Source organism: Corvus kubaryi, unplaced genomic scaffold (assembly GCF_017639235.1).
Source record: "Corvus kubaryi isolate FWS band 111438036 unplaced genomic scaffold, C.kubaryi_AGA036_p1.0 split3-131, whole genome shotgun sequence".
NCBI lineage: Eukaryota > Metazoa > Chordata > Aves > Passeriformes > Corvidae > Corvus > Corvus kubaryi.
The window spans coordinates 1,924,015-1,943,693 of record NW_024582083.1 but is presented as its reverse complement, the minus strand read 5'-3'; the positions used below and the strand labels follow the sequence as shown (position 1 = coordinate 1,943,693).

Genomic DNA, 19,679 nt, shown 5'->3' with positions numbered 1-19,679 from the left:
CCCTTGCATGTACATTTGAATTGTGAGAGAGTGAATTAGCCAATATGCATAATCGAAGCAGGCATTTCTAGTCCTGCATTAGTTTGTAGTGCATGGTGTGGGTTTGGCAGCTGGGTCATGCAGCCAGAGCATGCAGCTGATCCCCTCAGCATCATGGCATGTTGGATAATGTGAGCTCATGAAGTAATTACATATGAAATCTGTTTGGGCTACTTGCAGAGGTGAGGATGTAGCTGTCCAGATGTGGGGGATCAAGGCATTTCTTAGCATACACCCTAAGTGAATTAAAATAGACTTTGAAAGTGGTGATAAAGAAAGAAACAATGATTTATAAGCTGGGGTTTCAAGCTGGACTGGTTTTGACCCCCAACCACCAGTTGGCTGTGGTGGAAGAAAATTGTGTATGTTAACTAATTGTTGCTGTTGCCTCCAAGCTGCAGGATAAAGGCACTGTGTGCTAAGGTGCACCACCAGCTGGAAAAACCTTAATGCATGTGGAATTTTGCACCTCACTGCTGATACTCTTGACAGAGGTTTCTGTCGTCATCCTGCTCATCGTTGCATTGAGTCTTTGATTGCTATGAATATGCTTGGACTGATGAGCTTCCTAAATAATTTGAAGTCTTCCCATACCTAAACTGGAAGTCTTGTAAAAAGTCAAGGCTCCTTTTTTTAGTCTTAAAAAATGACAAAAATACACTGTCAGGTCATACAAACTATCTTTGGACTATGTGGAAGGAGATTAAACTTCTGAAAGTTACTTTGATGCTTCCAAGAATTTTTGTTTTTTGGCTTGAGAAGTTCATTTGCTTATGCCACGCTTCTATCTCTGACTTTGTAAGGCCAAACAGTCCCAGTAACTAAGTAACAGAACAGCTGAATGTTTTCATAAAAACAGTGTTGCTGCTTAGAGATGTGATTTACTACTTGTGTCTCTACATATATACAGAGGCAAAAAGTGATGATGACCTCATCTTCAACAAGCTCAAAAAGCAGTCTCAGTATTTTAGTCCCCAAGCCAAACGTACTGTGAGCAGACACAACTCCAGTGACTTCAGCTGCAGTATTGCCATTAATGTCAGTGCTCACTTAATTGCTGACAAAAGCCTGTTTGTAGTGATCAGTGCTTGAAATGTAAACCCAAAAGAAAAAATGGATCATCTTGCATCTTTCCTGGTATCTTCACATTGAAAAAAGGAGAAACTAGTTAATAGTCAGGATTTTCTAAGTAATTTTTTTTTTAAATTTTGATATTGTCTTGTTATCAGGCTCTTAAATGAATTTAATAGTGCTTAAACCATGCCCTTTACTTAGAATCAGGTGTGATGACATATTGCAATTATTAGAAACACAAACCAGACCTGCATATTTTCTAACGTATTAAAAAAAAAGTATCTTCCAGTTCTTCTATTTGGCAAAAGTTTCTCAGCATTTATGAGTAATGTTCCCCTGTTCTGTTCAAACAAGATTCCAGGTCACAAGCAGACTATTCTGATAAACTGTAGTTTTTAGATGCTGCATATAGGCCTCATTTAATCTATATTCATAATATTTAAAATTTAAATAATATTTAAAATCTTACATTTGCATGCTTGTACTGTAACAGTTATTAATCTTTACCAGAAAGAAAAAATTCTATTTGTGTAATATTTATTGATGTTAAACCCACATTATATCAGCACAACAGTCCAAAGTAATGATAATACATTTTTTATAAATACAAATAAAAGGTGGCAAAATAATGCTAGTGAAGCTAAACTAAAAAGTAAATTAGCATGTCACAGTTGAGGAAAATTTGGCAAAAGATATGACATACTTCTAGAATAAAATCAGATTATTCCCACCTGACAGACTATGACATTAATCTAGATTAACCATCCCCATTACTAGTCATATCTTGCACCAGAATAGTACTACCTTGTGTGCTAAAGTTTATTAGTCACTAAAAAACGAAACAAACTTTGTGTACTTACAAAGCAATACACGTATAGCAGTAATGCAATATATGGTGTACACAATTACAAAATTAAAAAAAAAACAACAAACAAAACCCTAAGTACAGGACTTCTGAATAAATGAGCTGAGATAAAAGATTTCAACACTTTTATTATAAATAATGAAAGATACCATATATGTGCTTCATATAAGGAATACAGTGTTTTCCTTTCCTAGCCAAGTATCGTAGCTCGTACCATCAAACACTCATTTTCCTTGTCAGGCCTAGTAATTCTTCCATCCATTCTTCGTCCCTCCCTTTCAACTTAAATTCATTTGGTTCTAATTTAAAACTACCTAGTCAGGTGTGACTTAAGTGGGGCTCCACTTCCATGTGGATTTGCCTTGCATTCTGAAAGCAGCCTTCAGGCTTTTCACCTATGGTGCACAGACTCTACCCCTTAAAAGAGTTGTCATTTGCCTGCAGTCAGGAGAAGGAAAAAATAAAATCTACCAGAGACATGTTATGTTAAGAAGAAAAAACAAAAAGGAGCAAATTGGATGTTTTTGCCTATCTTCATTTTCTACTTCCTCAGATTTGCAAACCTATCACCTGTGGTGTATACTCGTCACTTAAATCCGTATTGCAGTTTCAACCCATTTTTCACTTACTATACATTTCTAAAATCCTCATACATATTACACAAGCTTTAAACAGTCAAACATCCCATAAATACACTCCCTAGTTTTCAGCTCACCTTAGAATTTCAGAATCTTGAATGGCAGCATTACAAGGTTACAGATTGCTGTCGGAAAATCCAGAGTTTCAACCTCTTGCCCAGTCCCCCTCCCACCCCTTTGCAGTAACTCACTGCACTGGTTCAAACTATCAGCATTTTTTCCCCATCTAGTTACCAATTTCTAATCTGGAGTAGATTGTTACTATGTGTCAGCTCTTCTTTGTTCTGCAGAAGTTAAATTACTTCTGCTTAGACTGCCATTGCTGTACATTTGTAAATAAGCCTCCTCCTAGATGGTAAAAAGGAAAAACACAAATGAATTGAAAGTTAGGATGTTGATGTCCAAACTAACAGCATTGAAAGAAAGATTTTTTTTTCATTGTTGTATAGAAAGCAGTTTGCAGAGATACAGCATTTGCTTGCATTTCTTTTCCTTGTCCCTTCCTGTTTTATAATATTGCACTTGTTCATCGTAGCTGTCAGAATATGTAGCCATTTTAGAACTGTTGGTAAGCCTTGAAGAAAACATCTTGCACCATTAAGATTGTGTAGCATCTACTTACTGCTTTTGAAGGTATGTAGTGAAAAATCTTTCTCTCTGATGCATTTTGGCCTCTATGAAAAGGCTTATGAAGCAACAAAGGTTAAGGAACTGGTGAGTGTGATTTGTTGTGCAATGTGTACATTTCTATTAATAATCTATCTATTCTTCTAATTTGGTATAATGAATAAGGAATATATGGTTAGTGTGTTTGTTGTTTATCTTTTGTACATGAAGGTGTCTGCCCTTGCATAAAGTGACATCGGAGTATCATTGGTCAAGGCAATGGCTTTCAGTGTTTCTGCTTTGAAAGAAAATGATGGAAGCGGCAGTTGAATCTACAGATCATCGCTCTCTACCAGGCCAGGCTGCATTGTCAGGTGGACTGGATTTGCTTCTGGCTGGAAAGCTGCTTTGATGTCTAGTCCTTGGTCACAGAGAGCAGCGTATCGGCTGGCTGAGGGCCGCACCTTCTTTGGCTTGGTCTGCTGAGGGGGTTGTTGCCACTGAGCTATAGATTAAAAAGGAAAGAAAAACTGTTAGCCTTCCTGAGCCATGCACCGAAATGTGCCAGATGCTCAGTCAACCCTTTGTGAAGGAGATACTAATTTCTGAGAAGCAGAAAAGCATTATATCAAAGGTAATTTTGTTTAATTTCTTGGCATTGTTGTTTTGTTTTGTTTTTTTCTCAGCATCTAGTTTCACCTTCAAATGTGGTAAGTAAATACAACAGTCTGTGTTACTTTTGGCATTGTTTTCTACATTTCCTTGTGCCACTGGGAAGGGTGACAGCAAGGAGGTTGTTCTTGTGTAATCATATTACAGTAACAGGCCTGTTCTAGGGTTAGTTGTTGCATATAAAAGGAAATGATCTGGTTGCTGTTGCCACCTCTTGTAAGCTGAAGAATGCTGAGCCGAGTCTCTAATTCACAATTCCCACTTCCACCACCAGCCCAGAAACCATCCTTTATCAGTCTCTCCCCTTCCCCCTCCCCCTTAATCTTTGCTATGAGAAGACTGGTAAGAGATACTTCTTTAAGAAAACATTCACTATGTAAGACACTGCTTTGGAACAAACTGAGTAATTAAGCAGAAAGCCATAAAAACATCTACTGTACTTTTGGTAGCTGTCACAGGTGTATTACAGACTAATGTACAAAAGAATACAAAAGGTTAGGGAAGTGCCAGCAAAACAACAGTAATAATGATCCACAAAAATCATATAATCATGCCGTTATCTGTTGTTAATTAGCTATATTTAATGTACTAAGCAAAACCAGAAAGCATGCAAGCTTGTTTGGCTTTAGGTGTCTGAAAGATGGTAAAATATACTTTGACAGAGCATTTGTTGTCTTGAAGTGGATGTTTACTATTGAGGAGAAACTATAAACAAAAGAAAGAGAGACCAATGTAAACCATTCTGTAAACAACCCAAAACTTATAGAACTGTTGCTTTTGAGGGGATTAATATGATCACAAAAATTGAAGCCACTTACTATAAACATCCAACCTGGCAGTGCAAGACACAATCCCAGCCTCATTCTTAGCTGAAACAGTGTACCAGCCAGCATCCTCCTTTGTAGCTCCCTGAATAAGCAGGCAAATGTAGCCGTAGTTATCCTGGTGCATGCTAATCAAAAGAAAAGTAGAAAATTACTGTTTAAATCACAAACCAGTGTAGACTGTCTTAAAATGGCATTATAAACAGACCCAATCTTAGTTACAGATTGATTATAGTCCAATTTTAATTAAAATTTTAATTAAAATGGAACTTCCTCTGAAATTAGCAAGTAGAAAATAAAGCCTTGCATATGCTTGACGATTTGGCAGTTTAATATCCTGTATTGAAAACTAAGAAGAAAAAACATATGAAGTAACTTTTCTTTCACAATTATGGATTAAGACATCTGGAGTAGCAGGAACACCAGATCTTACCCAGACTTTTTGTGGAAAGGATAAAGAAACTCGAGGAAGATCTTAAAATATAAAATATCGAATCTTAGTTGCTTAACTGTGCAGCAGAATTATGAAGCGGTTTCTGCTGAAAAGCACATAGCATTCCTTTGGAACCTTGATTTTCACTAGCAAATTTCTGTAGCCTTGGTTCTGGAAGAGCAAAACTACTTCTCTCGCTTAGAGTGCAAAGGTAGTTGTGTAAGTCTAAAGATGGAAAACAAGTAATGTTTTATTTCTGGTTCAGCCACCAGGCTGGCTGCAAGTTTGAGTAAATGTCATAAATTATTACAATCACTAGTTAATATTTATGAGATGCCCTTTACACAAAGTGTTCACGTGACCTTTTAGGTTTTTATTTGTTTTACAGGATAAATCATCACTGAAATTACACATGGGGAGATTATTCTAAGTCAGTCTAACCTCACTCGGTCAGTGTTGTATGTGAGTGACTCATTCTCTTTCTTCCAAAATATCTGAGGAGATGGCTCCCCTGAGATTCGACACTCCAGTCGCACTGGGAATCCCTCAGTCACACCTGTGTTTTGTAGCTTCTCTATAAACACAGGTGCTTTTTGTACTTCCTTAGCTGTGAAAATAAAGATTGCAGTTATGTTGACATTTTCTATGAAAACATAGCCTTTCTTTCAGCAGTGTGCTAAAAAGAATCACGAAAGACCTAAGTGGCAGGAAACCTAAGCACTGTCTTCATTAATCACAAAGTTCAGTCCTGGTTCCTCTGAAGAAAACAGTCCCATCATTATTTTAATAGGGGGAAAAGTGAGTGCTAAAAAGCTGATTCTTCTCTAAAACAATTGAAATGTAGAGCATGACAACTAGATAAACTGGCTGCACTATGCTTGGTAAAACGTGCTCCTTCATATTCCACAAAAGTATGAACTTTTAACTGAAGAAGGAACTGCTCTACCAGAAGTCTGAAGTCTACCAGAAGGCATTAGTCTGATGTGCTGTGAGATGCACAAACTGTATCCCACTGGTTGCCCAGGGGTAGGTGTGGGTCTGCACAGATTGTCATTACAAAGAAACATCCAGGGAAATAGTCTGGTTTGTGGCCTCAAGGCCAGCAGCCCCCTTTTATTAACTGTGTGCACAGATATTACACACCAGTCCACTTATGCCACAACACAACGTGAATAGGTCACCTATAAATATACCATACTTCTGTTACTGCCAGGTTTCTTTTTCTTACCCCCCACTCCTCAATGTGTCATTTGACATCATTCATGTTTTCTTTTTTTACGCTATCCTGGCAATGCTCAGTCTGAAAGCTTAGCATGAAGATGTTACCTGCAACAGTGAGCTCCAGGCTGAATGAATTTTCACCAGCTCGATTGCTGGCAATGCACGTGTAGATTCCAGCATCTCTGGATGTGACCGGTTCTATGATCAAGGAGTGCACCCCATTCTCTCGCACCAACATTTTGTGAGAGCTGTCAGGGCGAATTGGTCTGCCATTAAGTTGCCAGCTTAAGTCTGGAGTTGGTAATCCACTAACCTTGAGTGTAAAGAGAGTAGTGGGAAATTGTTTCAGCCACATGAAACACTAGAGGAGTCCTGACTTGTTACTTCAGGGAAGTTTGGTTTGGTTTGCTACTGCAAGTGTACCAAAAGATTTAAAGATCTAATTCTGTCCTGATTTACACACTGAGTCAGTTGCAGTCATTTACTTACTTTCTGGCCAACTCCCTGAATTCCATGATGTCTTACGGGTGCGACTGAAAAAAGATCAGTGTTTAGATAGGCTAGAAGCTAAATAACAATACGTTGCAAAACAAAAGGCAGGGTGACACCTTTTGTCTTTTTTATTGTTTGTTCTTCAGGTGGAATGAGAAGATACTCCTTTCTAGATTAACTTCTTGTTGGAAAACTTGCAGACAAAAAGATGTTAGCTGACTAACTACTGGCCTCCAAAGTTCCATTCCACTGAGGTGTGTGCCCCAGTGACAGCACCACCTGCACTAGTTAATGCTTGGTCTGTGTGAACAAGTCTTGTACTTTTGAAAGCCATGCCACTTGCTGTGGGGACTGCTTTAGAGCAAACAGCTTCTCCCAAATAGGTCAGCATAAAGTAAACAGAAGTCACCTAAGCCTGAATTATTTCTGCTCAGCAGAGTAATAAATCAGGTTTATACTGTTTGAAACTTTTAATGGGGGTTCAAAACTCAAGTAGTAAAAGGACTTAAAATGTAGAAACACATTGTCTTTATAGTGTGTGCTGCTTCCCTCCACACCCCAGCAGAGCTGCATTCTATAAATCAGTTTACTGTGAGCTCTTAAGATTTGCCCGAAGCACTTTCATTGGAGGGGAGGCAAACTTTTATTGTCCACTTACTCACTCATAAGCAATGAGATTAATTACCCTACTAACAGGGCCGAAACTGCCAATAGGCAAAATAGCTTTGAAAAGAAGCCAATGTGGTTTTTTGAGTCAGCTGATGTTATCAAAAGGCTGCTGCTACCCTTTGCATGACACTTGCCTTGCAGTCCATCCTGCATAGTTTTCCTTCTTGAACAGTCAGGTCTCCAGGAGCCTGCAGAAAATGAGGCCGGAAGAATCGTTCCTGAATTGGTTCATTTTCATCACCACTGTCCCTTGATCGAGATCGTGGTCTTAAAATAACATGAAATAAATATAAATTATTTTTTTTCTCTGCTAAATCAGAAGAACCATAATCACTTATAAGACTGGTTTGAATTTTAAACCACTTCTTTGACCTGTACCATAATCACCCCATATTTACACAAGTGCTCTGGTAGCAATTGGCCCAGATTGAGTTAATTATGACACTGCAGTTATTTAAGTACTTTCATTTAATTGACATGTTGTGACAAACTATGACCTATAAGACAATATTGCTACAGAATAATTGCTTGTAATATTAATTCATTTTATAAATTATAGTATTTTTGCTCAGTCTTTAAATCACTGAAATACAAATAAAACAAGTTGGCAGGCCGTGGCATGTAGCTTCAGTTCCCCATTTCTAGTGTCCTGTGTATTTAATCCCTTCACTGCTGCTGATTACACCAGAAAGTACATGGACTGTTCATTAATCACGGTTCCCTTTCAGAAAATAACAGTAGCTAAAACCTAACTCATCTCAATTGAGAAGAGACTTCTCACATCAGGCTTATCTTCTCTTGTTCTGCACTAGTGAAGACTGTACAGAAAATTCTGTGTATTAAGTTGCTGTGGATATATTTATTCCTCAGTTAACGTGGTTTTTTTATGAGATATTCTTGAATATTTTCAACTCCACCAAACTGTGGAGTTGAAACAATGAGAATTTCAATTGTGAGCAATAGGAAGAATAACTTTGGTTGCTGATTCTTTTTTATAAAGGTACCATAAACAGTTTGATAAGTAATAAAAAGGAAAGAAAAATAACTCCTGTCCCCATACACAGTATCAATCACCTTAAGCTTCGGTATCATTTAATCAATTTTCAGCATTGGCTATTCTTGCCCATTAATTTAATCCATCAAATCTTTTTCTAAGGGGTTCCTCATTTAACTAGATTTTTGTTTCCATTGAAATTAGATTATTCCATTTGTGTGATTTAGTAGTCAAAGAATCTTGAAACAAAATTTTATATCCATTTTTGTCCTTGCCTAATCAGCTCCAGTGGGTTCCATTCTGAAGCCAGCTGCTGCCTACAGTAACGTCCTGTGTAAAGGAAGAGGAGCTACTCAAATATCCTCCAAAGACCACTTTTATCAATGACACATTACAGTGAAATTCTCTTTTCTGAATCCCGTATTCTGTTAACTCTTGCCAGTGTTTCTCTTTTGGCAGCTGTTTGCAGTGTCCATGCTGCAGTAAAGGTGCCTATATGCGTTTTCTACTGCCCAAGGGCATTTCTCTAGGTTAAAATAGTTCACAACAAAAGAGCTTAAAACCCTTAGTAGTTACACTTGGAAAACAAGATGCTGTACTACTGCATGGAAGATAAACACTCCAGCTGCACGCTCTGCTGAGGCTGCGGTTAATTAGAGTTGCTTGAGTTTGATTTATTTTGTCCTGCTCTGTTGTTGCCCTTTTCTCTGCTATTGCTCTGTTTGAATTGGCCAGGCATCACCTGTGCTACAGTAGTCTCTCTTATTAATAGTTAAATGTTGACTTTTTAATGATCACCACAGTTTTCCCACAGCTATAACTAAAGGCAAATGGAGGGGCTGCGGGGGTTGTCTAGATATCTGGTCCATACTGCTTAATAATGTAGGGCTGGATACTGAAATGGGAAACACAGACTGACATCCCTGCACACACTAAGAGCTTATGTAACTCTTCAGGTGCCTAAATCCATGTCTGAAGCACCTCACAGTTTTTGCCACTTGAACATGTCAAAAGCTCCTTTTCAGTAGCTCCAACACTGCAGCTCATAAGCAACTGAGCTTTAGTTGGTGAGCTCCTAATCAGTTTTGCAGACATAGATGCCTCATGCAGGTAGATGGGATGGAAGAGAGCAACAAGGAAAAACTGTACTGATATTGTTTGGTAATAAGTTCTGCAAGACCAACTAGAAATGTGAATGTATCTAGTCAAGTGAGTGCTGCACAGTGCAAGCAACTTGTGCAAAATCTGCCTCCACATTATTGATAAGTATCCAACAAAGTACAAGTAACTGGTGTTTTGTAAGGTCTTGTGAGGCTGAGCCAAACAGGTGAACTGGCACCACAGGAGTGTGAAAGCTGCCATCTCATTGCTGCAGCTGCAGGAAAAGGCAGCACTGGTCAAAACTGGGAGGTGTGTGTGTGTGGTATTTATACTAAATAAAATGGAAAACAAAGAACATCTGACCACAGATGTTGCATTTCTTTTTACCTCTTTGTAAGTTTACCCTAAAATCACAGACTTTTTTTAAGCCTTTGCCTTGAGAGGTGAAACTAGGGTCATTTCAATTCTAAAACATTTTGTGGTTTTAAACAAATAATGAAATGACTAGAGCCAAGTGCTTCAGATGTCTAGGAATGACAAATTGCAACAGACTGGAATACTCTTGGATTCATTGTGGGCTCTTCAGAGTTGCAATGTGGACATCACATTGCACAGATTAGTTTCAGCAGAACTGACATCATATACTAAATGTGTCCAGGGAGACTCCACGGGTTGGTACGGCACAATGCACTGGGAATTTCAGTGAGCAAGAAGCTGAAAAAGACTTTATGACTGACCATATGGTAATGATCACTAATTTGGAATAAAGGAGATTAAATTCAAATTAATCCCCTAATTGAGAGCAGGATGCTAGGAATGTTTAGTTTATAAATATTCTTTAAATCTCATGCATTTTAAGATTACTTTCTCATGCATTTTAAGATTTATTTGGGACTCTGGCTGCCATGCTTAGGTGACACAGTTTGTTGAGCACTTTGTCGTCTAAGGGACTGAGTCCAAGCTTTTGTGCACATCAGAAAATTCCAAAGTGGCCAGCCACATCAAGTGATGCTAAGAAAGTGATGTTTGTCAGCTAAGCAAATTTCAGAAAAATACGACAGGAGCGAAATAAAACCCCAGAGTTCTGCCAGAACACATTCTCTAAGAGATTAAGTATACTTCAAGAGAAAGCCTGTCAACAGTACAAGTCATAAAGTTCATTAAGCTAATAATTACACTTGTAATAAAGCAAGCAAACAAAAGATTTTGTTGCTCTCAAGCAGAAAAGCTTATAGAAATAATATTATAATGCCATAGGAATATTACTTATCACAAGTCTATGGCAATAGATGTGACAAATATCACAGTATAAGGGGGAACACAGTAATTTGGGATATTACTTTAGAAAAGCCAGTGGCAGGACTCTATCTTAGGAAGGTTTTATGTGCTCCCATTTCGTCAGTCTTGGGTGAAGCCTCCAGTGGGAGTAGTGAGAACTGTCACTAAACAGAGATTCTGTGCTGAATGCTTACAGAAACTGCTCCTCCAGGGCAAAGATAATGGGATAAGCCCTTCACCTGGTAATTTTACAGGATATAAGAATCCCCAATAATTGCCCTAATTTGAATTAAACTACTCTATGGAAATCCTTTATTTATAATTCATTACTCACTGGATACCCAACCCAAAGCAATAGTGGCTGCTTGAGTGCCTGTCTCCATGAGAAAATAGAATACCAGCCAGAAATGGCTTTGGACTTTGAATGCATTTGGAGAGATTGAAAAGAGCCTCCTCCATTATTACCTGAGGGTTCTGTCCAGCACAGAAAGAGAAACACACACATTTTGTCCTTCAGGAAGCTGCAGGAGTGGCAGCTGCTTGATGCTTTCACCCCTACCTACATTCCTGTCATCTTCGCTTTTAAAGGTCTTTCCCCTTCGTCACCCATGTGCACTGACTTACTCAGCTGAAATGTGATTCTTCACGGCAGCTTCTCCCTTCAGGGGTTAACACGGACTTTCCATTTTTACCCATTATCTGCAGGTGCCAAGTGCATTAGTGACTGGACAGGCTACACCAGATGGCCCCAGCCTTTTCTATGCTGTTCTCACAGTGCAGACCTGGCAGGATATTCCCCTCCAGAGGCACTCTGAGCTTTGGGCTTAACAGGCCTAAGGGTGACACATTGCAGAGGGAGCTGGTGGCCACCTCGGAGAAATGCTGGGAAATCCTTTTGGGGCTGCAGTTTGTTCCACGCAGGAATAAGTCTGACAAGATCTTTTAAACAACCAGCCTCATGTCCTAATACTTTATAGCTACCAGTGGGGGGAAGAGAGCCTGTTTTGCATGCAGCAGTTCTACAGTACATACTAGTACCACTACTAACTGTTACAGAAATCCTTTCCTGGTTGTACACTGACTCTGTAATTACATGTACTTTGTATATTAGTTGGGCAATATTGAGATTCTATGGCTGCTGTAACCATTAGGCAAAGCACACGCCTCATTACAGCAGAATCCAGAAACCAGAGCCCTCATACTCCCTTGAAAACAGTTCTGGTAACCAAAATGAATTTTTTTGTATCATCTAAAGCTATCTAAGCTGTGTTAAACAGCATCATAAATGCTTTGGATAAAGAAAAAAAAATTATTTGAAGGGAAAATTCCCTTCTAATGATCCAAAAACATAACCCAAAGCTTCATATATGAATAATTGTAAACTCACCAAAGATAAGTTTAATACTTTATGACTCATAATTCCTTATAAGAACCTGAACTGAAATATGAAATACTGAAATACTAAAATATTTCTAATGTAAATCTAATAAGCCTCTTTGACATGCAGTTATTTCTGCTGTTTCTTTAAATGAATACTTACTAGAAGCTGCAGAAGATAGAGGTTCCTGGTAGAATTCTAATCAGGTAAAATACTTTAAAAAAGCCTAAGTGACAAGAGCCTTCCCAACAGCTGATAGTGTAATTTGAGATACAGAGTAACTAGTGAACACCACAAAGAAAGGAAGAGGAGACAGGGAAAATGAAAGATATTTAGAAGTCATGTCATTTCAGAGGTTGCTTATACTTCTGAACATGCAAGCTCTGCAGCAATTTTCAGACAGCAGAGGTCACATTTCTTCCTGAATGCCATGCTTTTAACACATTCTTTACCTTACCACAGATATTTTGCAAAATCCATATTATTAAAAGAAAAAAAAAAAGCATCAAATACCTTCTTATGTGAGGCTGACTTGAAGGTGACCAAGCACTGCGGCCTCTTTGATTTACAGCTTGAACCATCAGCCTGCCCGTGCAACTTACTCTGCCCTGTTAGGGTGATAGAGAGGAGCAACATTAAAAGACTTAAAATATGTAATAATAAATGTTCAACCTGATCTGTTCTTTTTTGCCTGCCCGTTTTATCAGGTTCCAATCTAACAAGGAACAGACTGGAATGACTGTGACTATAATACATTCATGGTTTATTGAAAAAGACTGTTAGTACCACTGGCAATCGAGTCCTTATTGACTATTATTGATGTGGGTGAGAGGTTTCTCTGTGTATGGAAAGTGGGAAGAACAGCAAGAAAAGTTCAAGGTCCTGAGAATGGCCCATGGTGAGTGTTGGCAGTTAACAACAGAGTTGCTGCCTCCAAAGGGGATTGATCTACTTGATCTGGTGGGCCCACAACTCAAAAAAACCCTCATTAATGTAAAAGCCAAAATGACAAGTACTTAACAGATCCTCTCTGGAGAGTGAACCTGGTTTGAGGAATTGCACTGAAAGGCACAGCTGTGCTCATGGACATTGGTGATAATTCAGGTTATTTTCAGTGAATGATAAATAAAACATGGCTCTGGTGTATTTGGTCCCCTTTTTTCTTTTACTTTGTGTTTTAGAAGACAGGTTGTCCACCTCAAGCACTAGTCCTAACAGATTTGGGATGGGACTGCCTGGAGCCAGAACTGCCGATTTCAGGGCTCTGTGGAATTCACCCTGTAAGTGTAAAAGCATCTGGTGGTCCTAATAAATAACAGCTCTGCCCCCTGGGCTGGTAGCAGTAAGGCCACATCCACGTCAGCTCTGCAGTGTATTTCAGCTCTAAGCTGTGAGCTCCACACTCAAGTCTGTCAGCATAAAAGTGACAAATATTTTTATCACAGTAATTGCAGGGTTGCAGATAGCAGTTCTTTAAGAACTGTCCAAAGCCCATCAAAAAACAATTTCACCAGGCTCACAAGCAGCCTTCAAATAGCAACAACTTTTGTGTCACTTCTGAACTGTTAGAAATGAAGTCTGTGTCCCATTTCTATTCCCATGACCCATTTAGTCCGCAAGAAAAATCCCCGCATTAAAATAAGCCATTGTGCAAGACCCACAGCAATTCCTTATGTAAAAGTGTTATTTTCCCCCTTATAAGACTATTAAAGACATCTGGAACAAATGAATTTCTATTTTGGGCACCACTGCATATTAATATTCTTCTGGCAGGTGATGAATACACATAGTTTGGGATCATTTCTGCATATCTCAATACAAGATGGTGTCACAAATGGAAACACAAAGGGCAATAAGGAATTTGGATAGGGAAGATTAAGCAGGAAGCCAAAGATTTTGGAAAAGTCCAAGGATGAAGAGGAAGGAAACAATGAGTGGGAAAATAATTAATGGGAAGATGTCCTAGAAACTAAGGGAACTCCAGCCCGAGGACTGTGGGTGTGTAGTGCAAAGAAGCAGAGTGGGATGAAAAGAACGAAGGTGAAAATAAGAGCTCTATGCGAGCCCATACAGTTCATGGAAAAAGCTCAGTTAAGGGATATGACCTCTAACTAAAGGCCTAAACCAGGCAAGGCATGTTTGTCTAGGCCCAGGGTCCATTTGCTCTGGATTAACTTCTACAGCAAATTTGACAACAAACCCCAGTGGTGTGTCAGAACTTTAATTCCAGCTCACTGCACTTTATGCTGTGGGCAATGGGGCCTGCTGTGTTAACTACCATGGACGATCTCCAGGGTCTGTCAACAAGGCATTTTACACACATAAATCCTATTATGTTAGTCCAGGTCATGAGATGGCATGAACTGGCAGAGCTTCAATGAACTGAATCCTTTGCTTTAATAAAACCCATTTCTATCAGCTGAGAACATGTCTTTTGCTTTAGAGTTTGGTGATTCCAATAGCAATGACCAAAACACAGCAACAGCCTAGCAAATATCGACCAGTCCATCAGAGTTCTGATGTGAGCTCCCTTACATTTACATACTTCGCTTTCCTAAGGAAAGGTTGCCAAATTTGCCTAAGTTTGTGATAGTTTTGAGACATGGACAACTTTCCATTAGAATTGAGAAGGCTTTGCCAAAATTATTTCCACTCAGGATGACTTAAAAGAATTGGAATCCAGATCTTTGAGTGTGAAAGGCCAGTACATTAAGTCACAGCCCTTCTTTGCCTCCATTGTACTGTTAAATGCATAGTAAAAAGCAAGCAAATAGTGGAAGAGATAAGTATGTTTGCTTGGGAATTACACTGTAAAAAAAAGAATAGAATGGGCTTGGTGAAACACAGATGTTTTGTTTAGGGGAGCCAGAGAAGGATGCTTCTGGTTCTTCTCCACAGAGGGGAAAAAAGCACAAGCACAGAATTTTGTCATTTAACAAAGTTGCTTTTTCAAGCCCCAATCTGGGAAGCACACAAACCCAGCTCATTTTAGTACATCCAAAAACCACTAACAAAGTAGCGCCATCAATGACCAGAACTGGTAACCTGGGTCACTGTTGTGTCATCGAATGAGCATTATCCAGAACAGCAAATGCTCAAAAATAGGCCATAAATATTCAGGGACAGAGTACAGTGCCCAAACACAAAAGCAGTTTGTTCACCAAGTTCTCCAAGACTTTGGATCACACAGTAACACTACACAGTGAAACTCTGTGCATGCACTGAGACAACACTTAGAGGAAGATGAACAGGAACCACTTCTTACCTTGAGCACGCATATATTTTTAAACCTGTTGTGAAATTTCACAATTTATATGGTACCAAGTATTGTAACAATGTAGTCTATGTGTAAAAGCTCCCAGCTTGAACAATTCCATGGCCTTATGCTATTGCATTAGTATTTTTTTTACTTATATATGTAGAAATAATAATTAAACTACCTATATTAAAGCACTGCATTTTGTAGAATCTACCCAAAAGCTGCTCTCTGTGTGTTGCTCATGTGTACAGTCCCTTATATTCACAAGCCCTTTGCAGTATGAGTAGGACTGACAAGCTGCAGAGTGAGACAAAAAAGGCAGCGTCATGCTAAGTAACCTAGCAACGTGCATAACAGAGCACAACACTCCTGCTTAGATTAAACTCTGTCTCAGTGATACAGTTTGTTATTCTGCAGTGTGATTCTGCCTGCAGGCCTAGTCTTGGCACGATATTTCAAACTACAGAGGAAAATAATTCATTACATCCCAAAAGTTATGTTACTGCTTTGGTTTCTCACATGCAACTCTCCCCTTAATTTGCTGTGGTGTAGAAAAAGTGGATTGAAAAAGCTCCTTCAATAGGATGAGTGACCTGTAAGTTTGGCTATGTCTAATGAACTAGTGGGTTCTGCTGTTTACCTCAGCTCTTGGATTAAATCTGCAAAGAAAAAATGGCATTGCTAAACCAGTAACACTCTGTGTTTCAGAAAAGCACTGTTTAAGATCGACACAGGACACCATTCTGCTACATAATAGTGCTAGATGTTTTTTGCCTTACAGACTTGCAATCTGCCTAATGTAAGCATGTTGAGGTGTGATATGCTCCCACTCACTTCAAAAAATTGGCCTCAGTCAGTGAGTAGGGTCAAGAAAAGAAAGTTAAATGACTGGACTGGGTTACTTCTGCTGGTAAACTGGATTTTTTTCTCCCTTTATATATATGTGCTATCCATGCTCAGTTAGAATACCGAGATGTTATCAGCTGAAACAACTAGTGGAAGAGTAATTAAAAAATGACACCCCTCCCCCCTGAAACCTCAAACCATAGGAAAAAAACTGCTGTTGAGTTGCTAATCTCTTGGAGATAGAAGGGTCCCACCCTACTGATGCAAGATGAAAACAGAAATCTAACTTGCATACCTTATGGTGACTTCATCATTTAATTAAATCATGCATATGCGAGATGAGATAGTTTTCTGAAGATTTATGTCCAGAAGGATGTTTGCTCTGGAGCCAAACCTTCATTTACCTGTGGGTTAGCAGCCATAATAGTGTAATTCCCATCATCATCCAGGGTGGAGGCTGCAGTATGCAGTGAGCAAGTTCCATCAGGTTCTCTTTGAATTCGGTAGTGATCACTTCGTTTAGAAATTTGCTTCCCATCTTTAAACCAATAAATCTGCAGGAAAAAACACAAAGCACAGCTGGTAAGAGGTGGGTGCTCATTGTCACAATTTCTCAATTAATAGCACTGAAGAATTTTAGAATTTAGAACTCCTGAAAAACTATCTGGTAAGTAGTAAAAGAAAACTGCTTTGATCAGCTCCTCATTCCATGAGCCATTTTCACTAACAGTTACAAGATGATTAGTGGACCAAAGAGAAACAACAGCCTGAACATTTTCCAACAAAATGTACAGGTGCATAAGGGCTGAACATTTCAAGAACTGAAACTAAAGGTCATTACAAAGAAAAGATTACTAATTTCAGAGATTACTAATTTTACATTTATTTTGCTTAAATCTGAAGAAGTTGCAGAAAGAACTCGAGAATGCTTTTGCTCTCTTTTCAGGAAATAAAAACACAAATTAAAAAACCAAGATAATGATAGGCTTAATTAATTCAATGATGAATAAAATGAGGCCGTGATCTCACTGTTGAAACACCCATTTTTGTCTCGTATCCATTATGCTGACTGGACTGGACCAAAATGCCAGAGGGGATAGAGCTGCTCCCGCTGGCAGTGAGCAGCTCAGTGTGTGGAGGGGCCAGCTCAGTGTAATGACATGATTGAAACTAACCATGTCACCCCAGTGTGACAGGCCAGCTACACAAGTGGACAGCTTTGCAAAGTAATAGGAAATTCTTCAAAGCAAACCAGCACATCGACATCTGTTAATAACTGCATGCCAACACCAGCACAGTTCCAAGCTGCACAGAACAGTTACACTGGCTATCAAACACAGGGCTTTTCCAGTCCTTTTGATACATAATTTTATTCTCTGGCTGACCCAAGATATACTTTCAATAAGCCAAAAAAATGATCTATGCAGGATACTGTCTTACAGTAATCCATGAATTATACAATAAAAAAATGTATTTTTAGTGCCTCAAACTTGAAGGGAAAAAAAAATGACCTAGCTTTTAGGATTTTTTTAAAGTATTATAATAATAATGTAAAATCCCAAACTGATATCTGCTGGAATCAAAAGTAAATATTGTGTATGCATGAACACACAGAGGAATATCTGAAAAATGTTATACTAGGAACGCTCTACTCAGCCGCCCAAACCCGTATTTAAGTAGAACATTATTTACTTGTCATTTCTGAAATGTGTACTACACCATAACATCAGTTGTGTTCAGCATTTGAGACACTTGTGCAGATGCCTACACCATTTGCACAAGGCCAACTCATTCAAAGTATAACTGTATTTGTCCTGGTCCTGCTGGGACTATTTAGCATGAGGAAAACACACACATTTTGCTCAGTCTCATTCTTGGAGTGGGAATTTAGGTCTTAAGAGTGAGGAAAGGGTGCTGGCTCTCTAGTAAGAAATGAAGTGACAAAGCAAAGTGTAATTCCATTCCTGATAGAGTTTAATCTGCTGGGTTCTTCATATGTGCCAACATTTCAAAGCTTGAAATTCACTCACTTGGGGGAAAGTTAAGGGTATACTTTTGAATTTCACAAAAAGCAATGGAGATTTTTTTTGAGAAAATGAGTGGAAATTTTCCTTAAAAATTTATTACTGCGTATGATTTATATATTAACAAGCATTATGTGTAAGTTGAAATGATTTCATTTCCTCAATAGCTGGTTATGCTTGTTTCCCATTTTGTCTGTCAGCAGCCTTGCAGAGACTCTGTAGTCCTAACAAAAGATTTAGTCATGTCTTCTTGTCTGCTGACAGAGCACTTACTGGAGATGCAAGAGATATTTGATCACTTATATACACATGCTAATGGGTGCTAAAACAACATAGCTGCAAAAAATGAGTTTTAACTTGCATGCTTTACATGTGTCATAATGTTGCTTGGAAATCTACTGCATTAAGTAGTAACTATTTAATAACAGTACACTTATCAGAAATATCAGGAGACATGCATGGAAATACACACAAATATTAACTGAACCAGCTATCCAAACATCATGTATATGTTGTCCAAAACTTATTTCAACTAAGTTTAAAAGCACTGGCATCCCATATGAGCAGTAAATTCTTAATATTACCTTTATCTGACTTGGAGTTAATAAGTAAAACACTACCATTGCAGGAGACAATGGCCCTTGCAGTGAAATATTTTCTTTCTAGGATAACTTTTAATAAATGTACCATTAAACTACGTAAGCACTGAACACTGCATGTGGATTGCTTTTATTTGCACCAGATTTTCAGAAACCAGTGTGTAATGACTAGGAATACAATGGGATACACAGTACAAAGAGGGGTTTGATCTTGGGCAGCACAGGCATTTTTAATCACCAAGAATTATATTCAGCCATGTGAAGAGTGAGGAGTATGAGATTTATGTAACATTTGTGTCTCAATTAACCTCCTGTACGGCATTGTCCTAATTTTGAGGAGAAATAATCCCTTAAAAATAAGTATTCCTTAGTCCCTCCTGTAGCACCACAGGTTTCTCATTTTGATGAGAAAATAGTGTTACATTACACCAAAGGTTATAACAAAAAGTAGACTCAGATTTAAAAAGTCATATATATGAAGACAGAATTTGCACATCAGTATTCAATTTACATGGCATGTTCAGGGGAAAAAATAATCAAGCCAATAACCCCGCTCAGAAAAATCCCTTGTAATGAATGCCAGATTTAAGAAACACTACAGTCCTTTACAAAGCCATTCCTTGGCAGACCTGACAGAATACTTAGAAGGGAGGAGCTTCAAGTTAGT

General features: G+C 38.5%; 1 protein-coding gene and 1 long non-coding RNA gene across 8 annotated transcripts in view; one reads left to right on the top strand and one right to left on the bottom strand.

The window, feature by feature from the left end:
• Nucleotides 1-1,633: 1,633 nt before the first annotated feature.
• Nucleotides 1,634-19,679, bottom strand: part of PALLD (palladin, cytoskeletal associated protein) — a 192,933-nt gene continuing 174,887 nt past the window's right edge. For all 7 annotated transcript variants that reach the window (XM_042014995.1, XM_042014998.1, XM_042014997.1 and 4 more), the window contains 7 exons: nucleotides 16,794-16,943; nucleotides 12,798-12,892; nucleotides 7,668-7,800; nucleotides 6,478-6,685; nucleotides 5,593-5,758; nucleotides 4,713-4,846; nucleotides 1,634-3,727 (listed from right to left, as the gene is read on the bottom strand). In XM_042014995.1, coding sequence (XP_041870929.1) covers nucleotides 3,555-3,727; nucleotides 4,713-4,846; nucleotides 5,593-5,758; nucleotides 6,478-6,685; nucleotides 7,668-7,800; nucleotides 12,798-12,892; nucleotides 16,794-16,943 — 1,059 coding nt within the window. In that variant the 3' untranslated portion in view covers nucleotides 1,634-3,554. The remainder of the gene's footprint in view (nucleotides 3,728-4,712; nucleotides 4,847-5,592; nucleotides 5,759-6,477; nucleotides 6,686-7,667; nucleotides 7,801-12,797; nucleotides 12,893-16,793; nucleotides 16,944-19,679) is intronic.
• LOC121658293 lies at nucleotides 3,726-5,788 on the top strand. The gene is made up of 2 exons (XR_006013926.1): nucleotides 3,726-3,856; nucleotides 5,540-5,788. It is a non-coding gene; the product is annotated as an uncharacterized LOC121658293 (long non-coding RNA).